Source organism: Stenella coeruleoalba, assembly GCF_951394435.1.
Source record: "Stenella coeruleoalba genome assembly, chromosome: 6".
NCBI classification, from domain to species: domain Eukaryota; kingdom Metazoa; phylum Chordata; class Mammalia; order Artiodactyla; family Delphinidae; genus Stenella; species Stenella coeruleoalba.
In genome coordinates this window covers 86,088,623-86,108,624 of record NC_137151.1, presented here as the reverse complement: position 1 = coordinate 86,108,624, position 20,002 = coordinate 86,088,623, and the positions used below count along the sequence as shown (strand labels likewise).

General features: G+C 33.6%; 1 protein-coding gene across 1 annotated transcript in view; it reads left to right on the top strand.

Moving 5' to 3' along the window:
- Nucleotides 1–20,002, top strand: part of TMEFF2 (transmembrane protein with EGF like and two follistatin like domains 2) — a gene marked incomplete at its 5' end in the record, with an annotated part of 247,076 nt that overhangs the window by 1,604 nt on the left and 225,470 nt on the right. Inside the window, 3 exons of the mRNA XM_079924864.1 lie at nt 946–1,055; nt 8,619–8,748; nt 13,281–13,307. Coding sequence (XP_079780990.1) covers nt 946–1,055; nt 8,619–8,748; nt 13,281–13,307 — 267 coding nt within the window. The remainder of the gene's footprint in view (nt 1–945; nt 1,056–8,618; nt 8,749–13,280; nt 13,308–20,002) is intronic.

Sequence of the window (20,002 nt, the reverse complement as noted above, 5' to 3'; positions counted from 1 at the left end):
TTGGCATTTTTATAAAACTCAGCATGTTTTTTTTTAACTTATTCGTGGCTCATGCATGCATATATGTTATTTTGGATAGACTAAGTTCCACTTTGCAGGTACCTAATCACTTTTTTAGGTGCTTTATCATAGGAATATTAAGTAACCTGCAAAATCAATTGTTTGGAATGTTGATAGCTTTGTAGCCCAACATGACTAGTTTGTTTCATCCCTAACTATGGTACTGTTTTAGGAACTAACTAACTTAAATATGAAATTGGGGTTGACAATCAAGAAATTCATTATTACCAGATATCTTATAAGGATCTGCAGAAACTAAAGAAAATAAACTGGTCTTCCAGGCAGATTGTCAAGAACCTGGCACCCCTTTTTACCCCTGTTAACTTGGAGGTGATCAATCTTCATTTGAGCCAGACAGACCATCAGAGAAAACACTGTGCCTGTTTATCTTTATTATTGGGGCTTTGTTTCCTCTTTGTCTGGAAAAATTCCAAATAAGGGGTTGTTGCAGACCTTAAAGCAAAAGAATGATTAAAGATAAAGAAATGGTAAAAGGCATTCTGAGACCGTCACCAGCTCTTTTCTAAACTGTGAAGTTTGGGGGTCATAAACTATAGTCTACTTAATGAGAAAATAATAAGGAAGCTAAGAAGCAGGTGTTAAATATTCATCCACCACCGCCAGTATTAACCCAAGCTAAAATAAAAGAGCATTATCAAAAAAGCATATTAAAGACAACTGACTAGAAAAGAATAGTGAAAAAAAGAAACTAACATTAATCACTTAACTAGAATTTTTTTAGGTTGTCAGTAAAGAATGACCTTGCAGTACAGCTGTGGTTGTTGGAATTAAGATTTAGGGCAGTTCTTTTAAAGCTTCAAGATATTTCTTTTTTTGTTCAAGTCTATAACATTTAATGACTGGCGTGTTCTCTTTAAATTTGAGGTTATGATGACAGAGAAAATGATCTCTTCCTCTGTGACACCAACACCTGTAAATTTGATGGGGAATGTTTAAGAATTGGAGACACTGTGACATGCGTCTGTCAGTTCAAGGTAAGAAGTCTGGTATTTGCATCTTCTAATTCATTAATGAGACGACAAAGCAGAGATCTTCTTTTACAGCCCATCACTTGGCAATTTATAGCTATGGAAGCTAAGAGGAAAGCTGGCACCAAACAAAAGTACTGGCAAGAGAGCCAACTGATGTCAAAAAGGCACAGCTTTTTGGAGAAATGTATGTGCCACAGTTATAAATGCCACTGGAGGTAGAAAGCTTCAGGTTGTTCTTTTGGTGTGTCAAAGGAAAAGTATGTTTCTGTGCCCCTTCTAACATGCATGCTATAAGTCAACTACTGGGAATAATAGTCAAAATCATTGCTGGATTAGAAGTGTGGATTTATACTTTTGTTTATTTTTGATTGGGGCTATCTTCTTTCGGTCATATTTCTCTGTTTTAATGGTCTTGGGTTTTATTATCCTGGCAATCTGGTTAAGTTTTTAAATGAACTCCTTATCAATGTGACTTTAAAATTACTATGCTAGTTTGGAAATCACAGCACTTATTAATATTTGTCAACTTTTCATGGATACCACATTCAGTTACAACCGAATCTCCCAGGAATCCAAAAGAGTGCAAATAGACAAAAGTTATTTCATAAACATGAGGAAGATGTTCTTTTGTCTCATGTTAAAAAAATAAATAAAAATTAAAAGAGAGAGCGATTGCAGTTGTGGTATTATCAAAACTAGGTTATTAGTATTTATTAAAGATAGAACCCAGTGTCATTATTATAGTCATCATCTAACAAATGCTTTCTACCATGTGAAATATAAGCCTTTTTTTCTCTCAATATGTTTTTATAATTCAAGTATTAGAGATGCTGTACTGATATCTTACGTTCACCTTTGAGTGTTGTTGAATTACTTTTTAAAATACACATCAAATCTAACAAACGGTTCAACTAGAAAATATTCCCATTAGTGAAAGTATATACTGGGGATAAGGGAAAATTTTTCCAAGATTGTAAGCAAAACTTTAAAAAAAAATTAAAAAGGCTATAAAACAAATAAAATATTAGAACTTAAATTCTGGTCTAAAATTTGTTATAGTACAATTGTCTCTCAGTATCCATGGGGATTGGTTTCAGGACCACCACAAATACCAAAATCCAAGGATGCTCAAGTCCCTTATATAAAATTATGTAGAATTTATATATAACCTATGCATATCCTCCTGTATACTTTGTCATCTCTAGATTACTTATAATACAATGTATATGCAATGTAAACATTGTAAATACAATGTAAATGCTATGTAAGTGGAAAATTCAAGTTTTGCTTTTTGGAATTCTCTGGAATTTTTTTTTCTCAAATATTTTCTATCTGAAGTTGGTTGAATCTGCGGATTTGGAACCCCCAAATTTGGAGGACCAACTGTATGTAATATTTAGAATTGCTGATGAAAGTTAAATATTTTAGGTTAAGTTCAACCTCCCAGTGAGAAAAAGAAGGGAATTCACATTTAAATATGGTTTTGAATGGTTTATAGTTAAGCTAGAAACTTCTTGGACATTTTTTTCTTCCTAAGAAAAGTAATAAACAGCTGATATTTGTAAAGTGCACCACCACCTGGTGGGTAAGTATTGCTGTGCCCAGGTTACAGTCATTAGACCATATGATAGTGTTGGAAATATTAATGCATATTTAATATTCATGCAACACCAATTTCTAAGGTCTCTAGCCATACTGAACAATGTAATTATGTTCTTTCAGTGAACTACTTGAGAGAGATGGAACATAAGAACTCTGCAAGTCATACTTCATACAAACATTAACTAAGGGGAAAATATAGTTGGATAAATCATTAGTTAAAGGCCCACAGGATTTTGTGGATTTTTTCCTTTTCAGTTTGTAATTCCCAGAAATTTTTCTTATTTTCATAACCATGGGTAGACATAAGAAGTGAACTCATATACAATATAAAATGAACCAAGAAGAATGTTCCTCAAATGGAAAGCCATAATTATAACAAGATTCACCAAGAGAAAAAAAAAATGAGTTCACAAAATTCTAAATGGATGCATGCTACTAAAGAAAATTTATAATTTTCTTATTAAAGAAATTGTGTTCAGTTTTCAGGTTGCACAGAGGATTTTGGTATAACTTTTATCAACAAAGATATTTATGTTTTTTACGCATTCGATCAGCCAGTTACATTTGTCATTAATTTAAATAATCGTTGAGTGGTATAGATTGCAGGGGGCGGGGGGAGTGAATGCAAGTTTGAATAAGAAACTAAAATGTAAATTTCCTTTTCCTAATGCCTGTTGCATTTTAAATTTACTACTAGATTACTGCTGCTATTAGTTTGTGTGTTGCAAAGTTGTCAGGAGAAAATAAACATTTCCCTAGTGGAAAATTTAGACTCTGAACATACCAGGAATAGAGAGTGGCAGAATTAAGTTCAAGATCACAAATTGTGAAAGAATAATAGGTATTTTAAGCTAAGAGTATCTTGACTCAGTACTTTCTAATACTTTCAAATGTATTTGAGAATTTTTTGTTTCCCAGTCTGATGAAAAGGCAGATGTCCTGAAAAATCTATTTTTCTATATACTGTTCTAAACTAGCTTAGGTCATCTACTCTGTTTCTCCTGCTTTCAGAAACAGGTCCAAATTCTTCCATTCAAAATGGGTGCCAAATGTGGTCTTTCTGGCTGAGAGATAAATTTCAAAGAGAAGTGGGTATATGAGTTGTATAATCTATGTTTTGCAGTTTGGATTATAATTGGAGCACTAAGGTGAACAAATATTTATCTTCACTTCTCTTAGATGATTTATGATAAGCATATTCTACCCTTCAAACATGTTATCTCATTTGTTTCTCACAATTGAGTGAGATAATTATTTTCTCCTCCTTTTACAGATAAGGAAATTAAGACCCATAAATATAAATAACTTACCATTAAGTGGTGATCCTAAAGCCAGAACCTAGGTCCTTTGACACCAATCTAATTTTTTCTAGGACATTCTACATGCAAATAAAAATATTATAACAACAACAGAAGTACCAGTTTATTGTAGACAACTCGATATCAAAAGTAGTACAACTAATTCTTGGATGATGATATAAGTTCCAGAAATGGCCTGCAACCTCATGCATCCTACCTTCCTCTCTATATACCAAATGATATCCTGGTCATTCTGGTAAATCAGCTGTGTTTCGAAAATTTAGAGACAGTGGATGGATGAATGGATGGATGGATGGATGGATGGATGGATGAATGGATGGGTGGATGAATAAGAGAAGGAAGGGGGACGAAAAGAAGACACATATGCAGCTATTAATAGCACTGGTCATATCAATTAGTACGTAATGATCAATGATCACTTTATAATTTAAAAATATGATGAAGCCTTATGTTTTTTAGGTATCGTTTAATTCAAATGTGAAATGTTTTCATTTAATAAGCCACACTTTAGATCTGCAATTGTTCCAGTAACTAGGACTGTATAACAAATTGCCCAGAACTTAGTGGCTCAAAACAATGAACATTTATTTTGCTCATGAATCTGCAGTTGGACAGGGCTTAATGGAAGCAGCTCATCTCTGCTCCCCTTGGTGTTAGCTGAGCCGGGGAGGGAACTCAAAGACTTGTTTCTGTACTCTTCTCAGGACTCTCACTGGACTGTCAGCTGGGGACCTTGGTCCTTCTCCATGTGGATCTCTCCATTTGGACTAGTTGGGGCTTCCTCATAGCACAGTGGCTGGGTTTCAATGGCAAGCATCCAGAGAGTGAGAAAGAGCCAGGTAGAGGCTGTATCCTTTAACGACCTAGCCTCAGAAGTCACACAGAGTCACTTTCACCATAGTCACAGGCCTGCCCACTCACTTAAAATCATAAAAAAATTTCCATATGAAAAATTGTAGTCACAGAGAAGTAAAAGTTACCTATGGAATGATCAAAGCATTGGGACATATGTGGGTTTTTTATCGCTTTCTTTTTTGGAAGAGAAACATGCCATATCCTAAGCTATTATTCCTAAGCCTTTGACAACCGGGAATATAACAGAATTCACTTAACATCTGTGGAGCGCCTTCTATATGCCAGACTCTATGGAAGGTGCTGACAATATATAAAATGTAAGTTATACATAGCTTCTAGTTGCTGAAATCTCAGTTAAAAGAAATTCTTATTAACCAAACAAGCAATACATCGTATGAAAAATTTCTCACATAAATTTTTTGTTCATTTGTAGCAAAACAAATTCCACATATTCATTGAATCCACGGGTGTGACGTGTTGCTGCTTTCTTAAGCAATGTGGACATTTTGGAACAAAATCATTCACTGAAAAAACACATATTTGGAAAATAAACTTAAGATATTTAAAACATCTGAAGGAAGCAGAATCACTTTTCCCCTGAGAGGAAGTTTGGACAACACATACATTTATGAGCTTAACCATCTGGCCCTGAGTCTTGTTTTTTCTTTACCAGCCAACTATGTGGCCTTTAGCAAGTCACCTAACATCTGAATCTGTCCCTTCCTCTGAAACTGAGCAGTATTCATAATTACCACTGAAAATTATTTCCAATAATTTGGCATATTTTAATGTAGTAGTTAGCTTATTTTTTTGTACTTAGGGTTAGCCTGTGTTCCTTTATTTTTCTAATTTTAGACATGCATGCTTCAGTGTCGATGTTAGCTGGTAACTCTGCTAGTTAAAATATATATCATGAAAGGCACATAATTTACATTTCTTTTTATAAAAGAGTATTCCAAAGCATTTTGAAACATGACTCTTAATCCTCCCAAATGCCCCAGTTAACCATTTCGAATGGGGGAACTAAGCTATAAGCTTGTTAAACATTTCATTTTTGAGTGATATACACAAGGTCCTACACTAAGGCAGTGAGAGAAATGGGAGAACCTGGGACCAGACTTCCACTCCTGAGCCTTAATGATTTAGAGTGTGCTTCCTCCATGTGTTATTCATTTTAATGAGTGCAAGTCATGGTAGTAAGGGCCAAAAGCATCGTGCTGATTATCTACAGTTAAGCTCTTTTCAACTCCATACAAATCTTCCTTTTGGCTTGTGCATAGAACTTGGCAGCTCTGTTTTTAGCACTGTTCACATTTGGCTTACTACATCCTTCAGAAGTGGCATATGAGCGCTTTATCAGTTTATTCGATATTTTAAGATGCATATCAGCATTGTGTACTAGCACTTGACAGAGATAATAAATACTTCCCACCCCTCACTCCTCATCTTCTGACTACATCTGAATAATCTACAGAAGTAGATGAGAAGGATAAATAGAGCAATTCTAGGTATTAGAGAGAAGAAAACATGGGCCCAAGTAATCTACACGCAAAGTATTGTAACCAGGGCTGGAGATGGAGATTAAAAGGTAATCTGGGACAAGAAGCTAGGAACCAAGCATGAGAAGCTAACTAGCCCAGCCGTTCACACTAATTATGACTCTCATCTGCCTACTGAAAAGGTCAGCAAGTCTACCGACTATAATATGTTACCAGCTGGTCACTTCTTTCTTGTCCCTCTTCCATGTCCTCAGATACCATTGTAGTGGTAGTGGGTCCTCATAAATCCTCCCTACATTCTCCTGTCCCTGACACTGAACACAGCCCATTTATCAAGCACCTGTCCATCCACCTGCCTCCCTGGCCATGGTTCTGGCATGAGCACCACCTCTATTTATTTGGTGTCTCTTCAGTATTGCTTATTGGAAAACTCAACTCTTTACTGACATTTTCTTATTGCCTTTTATTTTTCAGTAGTGATAAAGATGTTCAGTTTTATGGTAGGTCAGTCTTTAGGTATATATATATATTTGGAAAGCTTGTGAAAGACAGCCCTTACACAGGTATCACCTGGTCAGAAGTGAATTGCCTACTGAATTAAAGATCCTCAGGAGTGGAAAGTTCCTATCAAAATAGTGTTTTTAAAATATAATAATGTAGATAGACTGAGTCTGGTAGCCGTATAGTGTAACTGTGGAAAGGAATTATTATACAGAACCTTCCAGAATGTCTAGATTATAAATTGTAGAAATAAAGATTTTAAAAATATGGTATATTTAAAATGTTTCAATCATTTTAATCATATTTAAATAATTTCTAAATAGATATGATTTAGTATCTAAATTATCTGGTTAGCAATTATGGTGATTATGAGTGTCGTACAATTTGAATTTACTATTAGGAGAATAGTACATAACTATTAGTTAAAAATTATATTTAAGTTTTTCAATAATAGCTGTAGAGTCAGATTCAAAAAACTGTCATTTCAGAGAACACTGTTTTATACCATTTAAAAAATGGTTAGGATGGTTAAGCTATTACAAAAAGGCAACGAACAAGAGCTAACCGGTTGATTGGTAAGGAAGTACAGATATTGTAAGAAAATAAAGAAAATGAATCTCAGGTTTTTATCATCAGATTATAACCATATTGAGAATTTGCTTTTTTGCATAAATCCTTGAGTTGAATTTAACTTTTGATAGAGTTTTAGGTTTATTATCACATATATTAAAACCCTAGCCATCTCACTAAATTATTGGTTTATTTTATATGTCTTATGAATTAGCACATGAAAAATCCAAATATTTTAATAAGAAGTAGAAAACAGAAAAGTGTTTTCACATACATGTATAGGTATGATTTGTTTTACTTAGTTTCTGGCATGGGTGAGTATTTATAAATAATTGTCTTGATCATTACATCTGTTATAATTAAACAATGTAGCACATCAGAAGATGATCACATCAGTGGCGTAATTAGCAGGTATAGGACACAGCCAAGTATCTCTAATGCCTTAGAGTGTGATCACATTATCATGAGTACACCCTGTAGGTTGCCTAATTTCCATTGTAAAATGTGTACATTTTTGTAATGAGGTTGTTTAAAAATGAACTTTTTGTTTTATGAAATATAGGTTAAGTCATATTTTTGAAGAGTCAATCAAGTTTACATATGGTTCAGTAGTTGTTGATTTTTTTTCTGTATTCTATGATCTGTTATTTCTTTCTACACTGTATCTACATCAATATCCAATGGTCTAAAAATATATGAAAAATTAATAATTCAAATATCTTATCCAAATATTTAGAAATTTGTAAAGATTCAAATTCAACAGAGGAAAAACATACTAAGGAGTAACTGAATTCTTTGGCATTTCAGCTATATACTTCTGCTCCAAACACAGATAGACACTATTTTTGAATAGCTTGAATACTATAACATGTTCTGATTTTTTTCCACCAAACCCTATGGGCCACATATTAGAAAAAAAATTAAATAATATTGATGCATTTGTTGTTATATCTTTTTATTATTACTTGTCCTATCACTTTGTTGGAATTGCCCGATCAGTTTAGAAGCTCTTTTTCCCCCTATCTGAATCAGATGACTTGACATTGCTTTTGTGTATCTTTGAATGGTGTCCTTACAAGGTCAAAGACTTGCTGGATACAAGGGGGATCACTGAAAATGAAGACAAGTGCTTTCTTTTGTAAATGATGATTTCTGTTCAAGATGTAAGAGGCATGCAGACTCCAGTACTAACCATAGGCTTACATCTGTGTGCTCCCCAGTGCAACAGTGACTATGTGCCTGTGTGTGGCTCCAATGGGGAGAGCTACCAGAATGAGTGTTACCTGCGGCAGGCTGCGTGCAAACAGCAGAGTGAGATACTGGTGGTGTCTGAAGGATCATGTGCCACAGGTATGTATGTGATCCTGAAGACTCCCGAAAACCTTCGGAATGGGTTCTGAATCCAAAAACCATGTCTTGCTTTTCACGTTATGGCCTGTTTATCGTTATCCAAATAAATAATCCAGACTATATATTATTAGCTAGACAAGCCTCTTATTCTTTCATACAAAGTATGCATTATTCTTATTCTATGTCTTTTTACATTTCAAGTCACTTCTGGAAGAAAGATAAATGTACCATAAGAACATTGGTAGATTTTAATATGTATGTTATTTAATGAAGTACAGACAGCTGAGTAACATAATTAGAAATCTAGATTGACTGCTCAGCTTCCAAACATAAGAAACTTATCTATGCATGAATAAAGTTTGTTTGTTTGTTTGATTGATTGTTTGTTTGTAACAATAGGATCGTCTGGTGGAAGGCAGTTTGCAGATTTGGGTTTGGAAGTTAAGATGTGTCTAACCTTAGCAGCCCTACAAAATACTCCTCTTAACAGTGAGCTGATTATATTGAAGAATGTATTGGTGATAGACATGACTTCTAATGACATCTGTCCTTTCTGACACAGTCAGCCTGGGCTCCCACAAAGCTTTTTAGTTATATTGTACCAAGAATGCTCTAAAGAAAGTAAGGAAGAAGAGTGACTTCATAGGCTCTTTGGTTTTTCAGGTTTTCCTTTTGAGTACAATGGTTATTAGAGCTGAATAGCATTACAGGAAGGAAAAAAAAAAGAGGAATACAGCTCAACTTTTTAAAGCCATGCTGTAAAATGAAGCTGAGTTTTCAGGTTAGGCTTGAAACACTAAAATCACATATATTAAAGAAACTTTAGTGTCCCTTGATAGTTGTTCTTAATGGCAAATAAACATCTTCCTGGAAAGTCATAATTTCTGAGGAATTAGATGGTATAAGCATATTCAAGAAAAATAATAATGATATAAGGACTTTCTTCAAAAATGGAAATATAGAATAATATCAAGAAAGATCTATTTTATTGAAAGTCTCTCTCAGATAACAGGTATTTCTATTCTAGGGAATTATATTTAAAATTATGTGTATGATGGCTGGGGCAGAGTGGTAAATGAGCAAGGGAAAGTCTCATATTCTTTAAAACAGGGGTCCCCAGCCCCTGGGCCACAGACCAGGGGGAGCCAGCGAAGCTTCATCTGCTGCTCCCCGTTGCTCCCCATCGCTCGCATTACCGCCTGAACATCCGCCCCACCCCCATCCGTGGAAAAATTGTCTTCCACAAAACCAGTTCCTGGTGCCGAAAAGGTTGGAGACTTCTGCTTTAAAAGATTATCTTAGGCCTATTGATTGTTAGCAGTTGACAATGTTCCAGGTTGTACTGGTGACTACCAAAGTTTCTAAGAATTAGCAGAAGAGAAAGGTATCATTCCTCATGAACAATGATGTAGGCTTTTTCGTTTTGGTTTTGGTTTTTAAGTAGTCTTTTCTCCTATTTGATTCTTTGCCTCACAATGTGGATGTCCTTCCTGCAAAGGTGATTGGGAGGCAAGTTGGACTGGTGCATCCCTTGCTTATTTGCTAGAGCTAACAGATCATTGCCATTCAATCTATGAGTGAGAAGTAATGCATGGAAGTAAGAGCAACATGTGAGGGTTATTAGACCAGGAGTGATGTAGGCAAATACTAGAGAGTACTGAGGAATGGATTTGCTTATTCAAGATCACATAGGATATCTGTGTGTCTCTGGCAATAGCCAATGAGGATCAGTGGGCAGTAGTCACAATAAGCAGTCATGAAGTTATAGGTTGGCTAACAATGGTAGCAAAATCTCTCTTTCTTACTTTCCAACCTCCAAGTTCTTGTCAGCACATGCAGTCACATTCTTCTGATTCATTCAGTCTTTCCATTCTAATCCCTAATGTGTTGGTTGTACTATGAAAATAAACATTTGACTAAGTAGAAAATTTAATCACAACTGAGTAATCCATCCCTAGCTTGTTCACAGACTTAGATTTCTGCAGGATTTAATTAGTAAGTTGGTCTTGCTGAATGCATCTTCCATTGACTTGTAAATCTAAAAGTTTTGATCTGAATAATGATGGCGGGACCAAAGTAATTTTGATTAACCAGGTCTGACTGTAAATAAATTGGAGTTCTGACTTTTGTTCTAAAAGAGATTCTTATTCTTTTCTTCATAGATTTTCCTTTTTTTTTTTTTTTTTTTTTTTGCGGTACGCGGGCCTCTCACTGTTGTGGCCTCTCCCGTTGAGGAGCACAGGCTCCAGCCACGCAGGCTCAGCGGCCATGGCTCACGGGCCCAGCCACTCCGCGGCATGTGGGATCTTCCCGGACCAGGGCACGAACCCGTGTCCCCTGCACCGGCAGGCGGACTCTCAACCACTGAGCCACCAGAGAAGCCCTCCTTTTTTTTTTTTTTTTTTAATGCTATTTGACACTGAATGGAGGTGACAAGTTGTGATCTCTAGGAATAAAAGGCAGTAGAAGATAAAACTTTATATTTATTACATTTCATTGAACTTACAAATCATTTTTTGTCTGGAAAATGGCTTCCTATTGGGCAGTCTGCTCAATAGCCTCACTGTCAATTTCACTTTTTTGCCTTATAAGAAATGTATTGACTAGGAGCCCAGATTCAGGTGCAACAGCATGACTTCTTTTCTTAGGTGTTTCTGTCTCACTAATAAGGTAGCACAGGCTCCGGATGCGCAGGCTCAGCGACCATGGCTCACGGGCCCAGCCGCTCCACGGCATGTGGGATCTTCCCGGACCGGGGTATGAACCCGTGTCCCCTGCATCGGCAGGCGGACTCTCAACCACTGCGCCACCAGGGAAGCCCCCCATCACTATTTTATAATGATGCCATGGACTTAAGTGACCATTTTTTTTCAGCCTATTCCTCCTTTCTTCACTAGCTACTTAATTTGGGTCAAATCAAACACAAATTGTCTTAAGGATCATGGTCCTTGAATTTTTAGAAACATACATGGGGAATACAAGCCAAAATACTACTGCCATTTTTCTTGATTTTCTCCAGCCATATGTACTTAGCAGAAAACGTATAGATGAATAGGCAAGATGTTCACTCAAAATTTTAACTATTATGTTCTAGACATAGTGATAAGCATTTAAAATGTGCTGTTGTGCAGTTATCCTCAAAATAGTCCAATGAGATAGACATTACTATACCCATTGACTAGAGGACCAATAAGCTTAAGAAGGTTGAATAATGTTCCTTATGTTATCCAATGAGTATGTTTGGAGCTTGGAATACATAAGCTTTTATGCATTTTCTCTTATGTGTGTGGAAGTATAGAGAGCTAAACAAGACATGGTTCTTGATTTAAAGACATTTACTCTTAGTGGGAAAGGAATAAGAAACTATACACATTCAACTAAAACACAGGTAGAATGTATTAATGCTGTAATAGTACAACCTGTTATTAGCCTCTGATGATCTGATAAGTAATACTGAATTAAGCTTTCAAATTAATTCAAATAAAGTCAGTTAAAATTCTAGCTGTAAAAAGATACAAAAAGGAGACTTGACAAATATTGACCATTCAAGCACTGTCCTGTCCAAAGTGATTGTGCTGTGACTTAGGACTCAGTTCAGTTGACAGGACTATTTTCCTATTATAAAGATGAATGTATCAGCCTTTCTTTAGTCTTATTTCCCAGTATTAACATTAAAAATACATAGCCAAATGTATTTAGAATGGAAGGAAGTGGGGAGACAAAAGGAAGATGATGTCTCCACTTAACAGGTGGAAGCAAATGGAAACTCCATGGTCTTGACTCTAAACTAGGAAATTGAGTGTTTCTGGGAAATGAGTTCTCAGAAATTGACAATTTTCAGGAGTTGTAATTGTGTGGGAGGGAGGGGAGAGACGCGGACAAAGAGAAAGACAGAGGGAGGTTATTGTCTTTTCTGCCAGCACCACCTAGGGTATAGCCACTTTTAATCACAAAGGCAAAAGTTAAGCTCACTCTTCCACTGATTTCAAAACTGAAAGATGCTTTTGGGTGCATATAGACTCATCCACAATTGTGGAATTTGGAAAACATATTATCTCTATATAAAAAGATGTTCATTTTAAACTGTTTTTCCCTTTGTAATGCAATGTACAAGAATATAAGCCTTAATTATGTGTTTATTTGCCACAAGTCTTAGACTGTTTAATTCTAAGTCTCACTGATTGCTATAAGTATCTCATTTTTAATTTTTTGTGTTAAAGGCACCAAATTCATCTTGATTAAAATAAAAATGAGAAGTTTTAACATAGTCAAGTTTAGGAATTATTCCAAAGCTAGATAATACTTTGTTCATGAAGTTTAAGAATGAAAATAATAAGGAATTTATTTTATAAGTTACAGTATAGAAATTAGATTGATGTGAATATGTTTTTCAAATTAAATATTAGTAATTTTTAAAATTATAGTACCATATTAATGGAGAAAATAAACATGAATTTTTTTTAATAAAGTCATACACATTTTTTGAAGATGTTTTTCGAGCAAAAACAAATTATTTCCTTTTTTCCCCGCAGATGCAGGATCAGGATCTGGAGATGGAGGTAGGATTTGCCTTTTTATATATTTGAAGACTTACATGTGGATATTATTCATGGATATTTACTTATGTGTTTGCCATTACAAATATCTGAGATGAATTCACATTTTGCATTCTAGGAAAGGGAAGACAAAAAAAATCATTCTCCATACTAAGTAAATGTATATACCATGTAAATTATTTGATATATTTATGAATATATCACATTCATTTATGTGTTTGTGTTTGAGTTAACTTTGAGATAAATTTGCATGTCAAACTTCCTAACAGAAGCCTCCAAGCATATTTGGCAGGACAGAAAACTCATGAGAAAATAATTTAAATATTGGGTTTTTAAAATTATAATTACAAGGTGCTGATATTAACACATACATAACTATCATGTATATAAGAACATAATTATCAAATTAATAGTTTGAAACTGAAGGAGCTTTAGTTCATAAAAGTAAAAAAGATAAACTTTAAGCCAGTGAAAATAAGATAGTGTCTTTACTTCTTTGATTAAATTAATCTATAGTTATTTTTACTAAAACAAGACATATGTTTTAATGATTTAGTTGTGCATTTAAAGAAGTATGTAAGATAAGAGACAGGCAGAAACTTTTAAAATTTGATCTGACATGCTTACTGTCAAATAAGATTTTATTTATGGATTGAACCTTCATTGTAAATTTCCCAAACTGCTTTTCCAAATGAAATCCAAACAAGATTCTACCTTTATACACAACAAGAAAAAATAGAAACAACTGAATATAATTTCAACAATAATAATGAAAATAGAATGAGTAAAACATAAACATTCTCTCAAGGCCTTGTATAAAATGATTAAATGTATGTTTCAAGTAAATTTTAGTTTTTAAATGAAGAATTTGATAAAAGATGAAGAAAAGAAGACCTTGGAGTCAGGAAAGTCAGATCTCTACTGCTCACCTTATCTGGTTTGGGCAACACTTTAAAAATTTATTAAGTCACCCTATATAATGAATGAAAGGCTTAACTAGTTCAAATAAGCAACACCCAGAGAATAAAATTAGAGCAGCATATTGGAGCACAATTTTTTTTCATAAAGATTAAAACTGAATAGGAGTCAAGATTCAGTACCATGAGAGTATGAATTTATTTCCATGTTATTAGGCATATGACATTAGGCTGTCATTTAATGTTAAGACAGTCTTTTACTATTTCTAATAATTTTTTTCACTAGCTGATTAATATAGTATTCCTAAAAAAACTTCCCTAGAAGTTTTGAAAAGAAGAGCTCTAGGCAAATTAAATTTTAAAGAGAAAAAGAAAGGAAAAAAGATAGTTCCTTAAGTAGATATTTCACTATTGGAATATTAAGAAATTAATCAATTTTTTTAAATGTTGATTTTAGAAGGAAGCAGTTCTATGCAAAATTCTATATATTTCCCAGCTGTTTAGTTTTATGTGTAGACTACTTAATTTGGCAGGTACTGTGTTGTTTCAACTGTTCCACTGTTCACACAGTGTCTCGTTAATTTTTTAGCATCTTTAAAAACAAAACAGAGTGTCTTCGTTGCTCCTTTTGTTAAAGCATCATGGTATACGTTTTTCTGAGTCTTCTCCTCATATCATACATCATTTCTTAATTTTCTTAATAATAAGGTGTAGTGGATTTTCAGACCCTAGTTTCCAGTTTTTTGTTCACTGTAATTAGCACAGGCAATTGACAGTGAAGTCAACCTCACTCTTCCTTGTTGCATTTTATATTGGAATCTTAGGTTCATTATTTTATCTTGTGATCTGAATAAGGTGATTTTTTAGGAAATCATTTTAATTTCATGAATATGACATTTATAACTTAAATTTCATATATTAGTTAGAAACTACTTTCATTTATTTTTTTCTCCTTTTTTATTTTTACTCTTCCTTTCAATTATAGCTTTTTATACTAACTTGGAGAAAAACAAAAAAAACAAAGCAACTTCTTAAGAGATAATTGCTTTGAGAAGAAAAAAAAGCATATAACCCTTGCTCTGAGAAGAAAAAAGCATATAACCCATTTAATTCTGAGTTGTATTCTTTTTAAAGAGTTGTTGTTCTGGAAGTTGTGGCAAACGAGTATTTACTCCTAACTGCATAATCCTTTTTCATTTTTAATAGAGACACAACAGTGTTTTTGTTTTGTTTTTACTGAATTAATTTTTTCTAGTCTATGTGTTACTTTGCTCTGAAATACTAATGGTTTTAATTTTCTGTAATTTTTTTACTCTAATACAAAATGACAAAAACCTTAATAACTAGAACCCCAAAACATAGAGTGACCTGCACAATTCCATTTCACATATCCTTCGGATTGTACATCAAGTACGTTTGACTTGCTACCTCTGCTATACAGAGGATGGACTTGCTCTGTATTCTGACCGAGTTCCTATTACCAAAATATCAGAGGAGCCAGAATCAGTTTCCTTTGAATTAACCAGAAGTGATTGAATTACCTGTGATTGTTTGGTTAATCCAACAATTCTAGCTAGTGATCGTTCTAACTGGTCTCTGCAGGATGTATTCTCAATAACGTGTATTTGGTTAATAATTGGGGCATCTTTGCAAGCACTTTGGATGGTTAACGGTTATTTTTCTAATTTCTTTTAACAAAAGTTAATATAATTCCCAAATGGAGTGCACTGATCTGAATAATGAAGTGAACAATTTTATTTGGAAAACACTTATATGTATGACTATCATAAATGATATCATTAAACCTCCAAATCCAAAATCACTTTAAAAACACGTCAATTTTTACTTTTTAGATTGTCCTATATTCTTAAACGAATAAACATTACATTAGCATTGAAGATTAGACCTGATTATTTTAAAAATAATTTAAATTTAGCTTATTTGCACAAGGGCATATCTGTCATTTACTGCACTTGAGGGAACATTTTTACTACAATATAAAAGGGATCTAAATGTTTCATAAAATTTACGTTAACTTGTTTGTATACATTTTATAGAGGGTTTAAAAATCTTTAACCATCGATTTGTTTATTCAGATGAAACAATTCAAAGGGCTTATTACTTTACTTAGTAAAACATGTTTACCGTGTCTTCAACATGGTCTGCAAAATGTGCATTCATTCATCAAGGTAATTTGTAGAGTAATAAGAAACAAATACTGCATACAAATCTTAAAGGTTGGCTTTTCCCATTTCAGTGACTGTATCCTCTTCTTTTAGTGTTTAAGAAAACTCATTAATACAAAGAATACTTTTGTATTATTAGTTTTGAATATAAGACCAGCTATTTATGGAATTCTTTGTTTTTAAACAAAAATGTTTAGTTGGAAAGGCATCTACATCAAAAAATCTTTTGGATAGCCTCATACTCGAAAAATCAATTCAGGATAAATTATAACTAATTATATATGTGTCCAATAGGAAGGTAATATGTGGTCATATGTGGACCAAATTCCAAAGAATTTCAGAAAGTAGTAGAAAGAAAGGGGTTGGTGTTTCAAGGACTTATATATGTGGAGATTGAATGCTGTAAATAAGAAAACAGGTGTGTGTTAATAACATCTTCTCCACCCACAGATTTCCTTAAGCAACAAACACTGCAGTAAGAAAGAAGTATTAAAGGAGCCTCCTTTCAAAATCTATGGGTGTGTGGGTGATCAAGGGATAGTTTTTAACACCTGCCTTTCTTTCATAGTCTTTCAGTCATATTATAAAGATAAGACCATTAATATTTTCCGTTACTCTTAACAATTATTTCTGGAATAACTAGACTTTTGATAGACCCCTAAAAACAAAAAATAAGTCCAGTAAAATAACAACTATATTTTAACTATTAAAATAATTATAAATATATTATCCTGCTAGAAGTCTGGAAGAATTCACGATTAAATTTTAGTAACATCTTATGGGAAGTTGTATGATAATGTCTGTATAAATAAAATGTCTCTAAGAGATACAGCATAGATACAGTGGGTATATTTTTAATTCATGAGGTAAAATGAAGCACTGGGCCTACTTATACAACTTATACAATTATATAGTTTTACGAGAATTCTTTAATAATTAATCTCTTAACTAAGAGATTAATGTCAGATATGTACAGCAACAAATCAAATTAAATTTACATTCATTATTTGTATAAAGTCTGATTTTTATTTTAATAATCCAGATAATTGTTATTACGATGACTTTAACGCACAGAATCGGTTATAGTATGTTTCTATTTAATGCAAAATAGTCCTGTGCAAATTATCTTTGTATAATATTACTTGGATGTACATAATTAAGACATTTATTTCATATATACTTTGGATAGAACAAGAAATACTTACATTGCAACAAACTGTCAACCCTAGGCTGTTTCTGATAGGTAGATTGCTAAAAACTAGAAAACAGTATTGTAACAAGTTTGAGAACTTAAATTATTTTTTAAAAATTCTTTCTAATTTTCTAATGTGCATTGTTTCTAATGTGGATTTGATGCTATTCAGAAATTAAGTCAAATTGAACAAGCCTCCTATAACCTGAGGACCATGGTAAGGTTTCTGGAGCTGTAAAGCTGAATATGACACAGTTCTTTACATTCAAGGAGATTTACATGTAAATTCTTTTCTTATCACACAATGGGAAAATTATGATTCTAATTATCAAAAGAGAAATAATCCCCTGTAGAAATAAATTGTTAAGTATACTATAAATAACAAGGAATTGAATATTGATTCCATAAAATATTCTTATATCAGGCTAAGTAATGTTTTCTTCCATGTTGCTATACCCATTCCCTTTCCTGACCTCGATCCGTACCTTCTCCACCTTACTGTCATGGTCAAGTTCTGGCAAGCACAATGTGCCTCACCATGTATTTTCTCCATTGGGTACACATTACAGCCAAAGTCTGACAGGCGTCAGTTGTAAGCAACTTCATCTGAAATACTGATTCAACTAAAAAATTCTACCACGTATGAAAGGTTTGAGATTTTTTCAGGGCAATACATACGGGGAGGAAGCAGAAACTATCCTTGCGTTTGCTGTCCTACACCTTAGAGCTACTCTTCTGCCTGGAGATGAGTTTATAGATACCTGAACCACAATTGAAATTTATCTCAGGTTTTCATGGAGTAGAATCCATTTTGCTTTCTCTATACCTCAAAGAGAAACAATATTGTGATGTAGTAATGAAATAGAGGTAGGATGAATGAAGATAATGGAAAATGAAATTGGAAAAATATAAAGGTAGGATGAATGAAGATAATAGAACATGAAATTGGAAAAATATAAAAGAAGGAGGGAAACAAAGTGAGAATGATGGAAACTGAAAAGCGAGGAGAAGAAGCCTTTGTTACCAACATGGCTGTACTTTGTCTTCACACATAACTACCATCTTAAAAGTAACATTTTTTTCCCAGTAGAACGGTAATAATTGATTGAATTTCCAGGGAAGATTGCTTGGGAATGTGAAATGGATACCACAAACATTTTTTTCTGAATCACCCATTTGGGTTTTTAAAGACCATATCTAGGAAAATAAATGTAATCATTGTGTGCAGTGTGGTAGACATGGCTTTGGGTTAAGAATCAGGTAATTTGTATTCTAGATTTTTAATTGGCTTGAAGGATGCCTATTTGATTTTACTCTCAAGCTCCTTAGAGATTCATTTACTTTATTGGTAAAGGAGAATAATATCTGCTTATAGTAAAGATGATTATAATAAACTAAAATTTATAATAAACAAAGAACTTTGGAATCCAAAAAATGAAATTAAAAGAATTTGTTACCTTTGCTCTTTTTTCCCATTTACTCTAAGAATATAATTTCTCTGAAGTGTTTAATTAGAAATTTGGATCTTTAAATTAGTGATTTTTAAGTTCATGGTCTAAAGTACTGATGCTGAGATAGTAAGAACTCTACAAATCCAACCACAGTATTTAGAGGAGATAGCTAGCTCTGCACCTTGAAGGGGACTGAAATCATAGTGTTGATATGAAAGGAACTGCAGTTCTATAAGATAAATAAGAAATAAGGGATAACGTTTTAAAATTCAAAACAGTAAATAATTCTTAAAACTACAATGGCAGGCATATTGCTTCCATAGAAATCTAAAAAAGAAGAAATGGGAGGGATTCACAATTTGAGGGATTCAGTATACTTACAAGGAAGACTTTTCATCAGGATGCTAAGCATTGCAGAGCTCTTCTAAGGGAATTTGAACTTTTTAGAAAGATTCTTTTAAAATAGATGGAAAGATTTTATTATCGTTCTGCTTGATGTCAGAGCATGAATTAGATAAATCCATAAGGATGCCTAACTCAGGTATAATTGTTTGTAAAATGCTCTATGGTTTATAAAAAGCACTATCATAACATTAACTTATTTAATCACAACAGCAATCTTTGGCTGTGTGGATGATAATCAGAAAAAAAATAGCATTTTACCCACAATGCCAACAACAGTACATATGTTAACTAAGCCAGTCCTTGAATTTTAAGAAGGAAGGAGACTATAGTCTACAAGATTACCCTACCTCTTGCAGTAGCTGTTTGCAATGTCTATATCAGACAGATCCCATAGTCTGTGGTTTATATAAATCATAAATCCTATCAACAATCATATGAGATTCATTATGCCATCTTCTTACCCCCTTCCCACTCTCATTTTTATTTCTGAAACCATCTATTCTATTCAGTGTAGTACTCAAACCCCTGTGGGTTTTTTTGGTGGTCT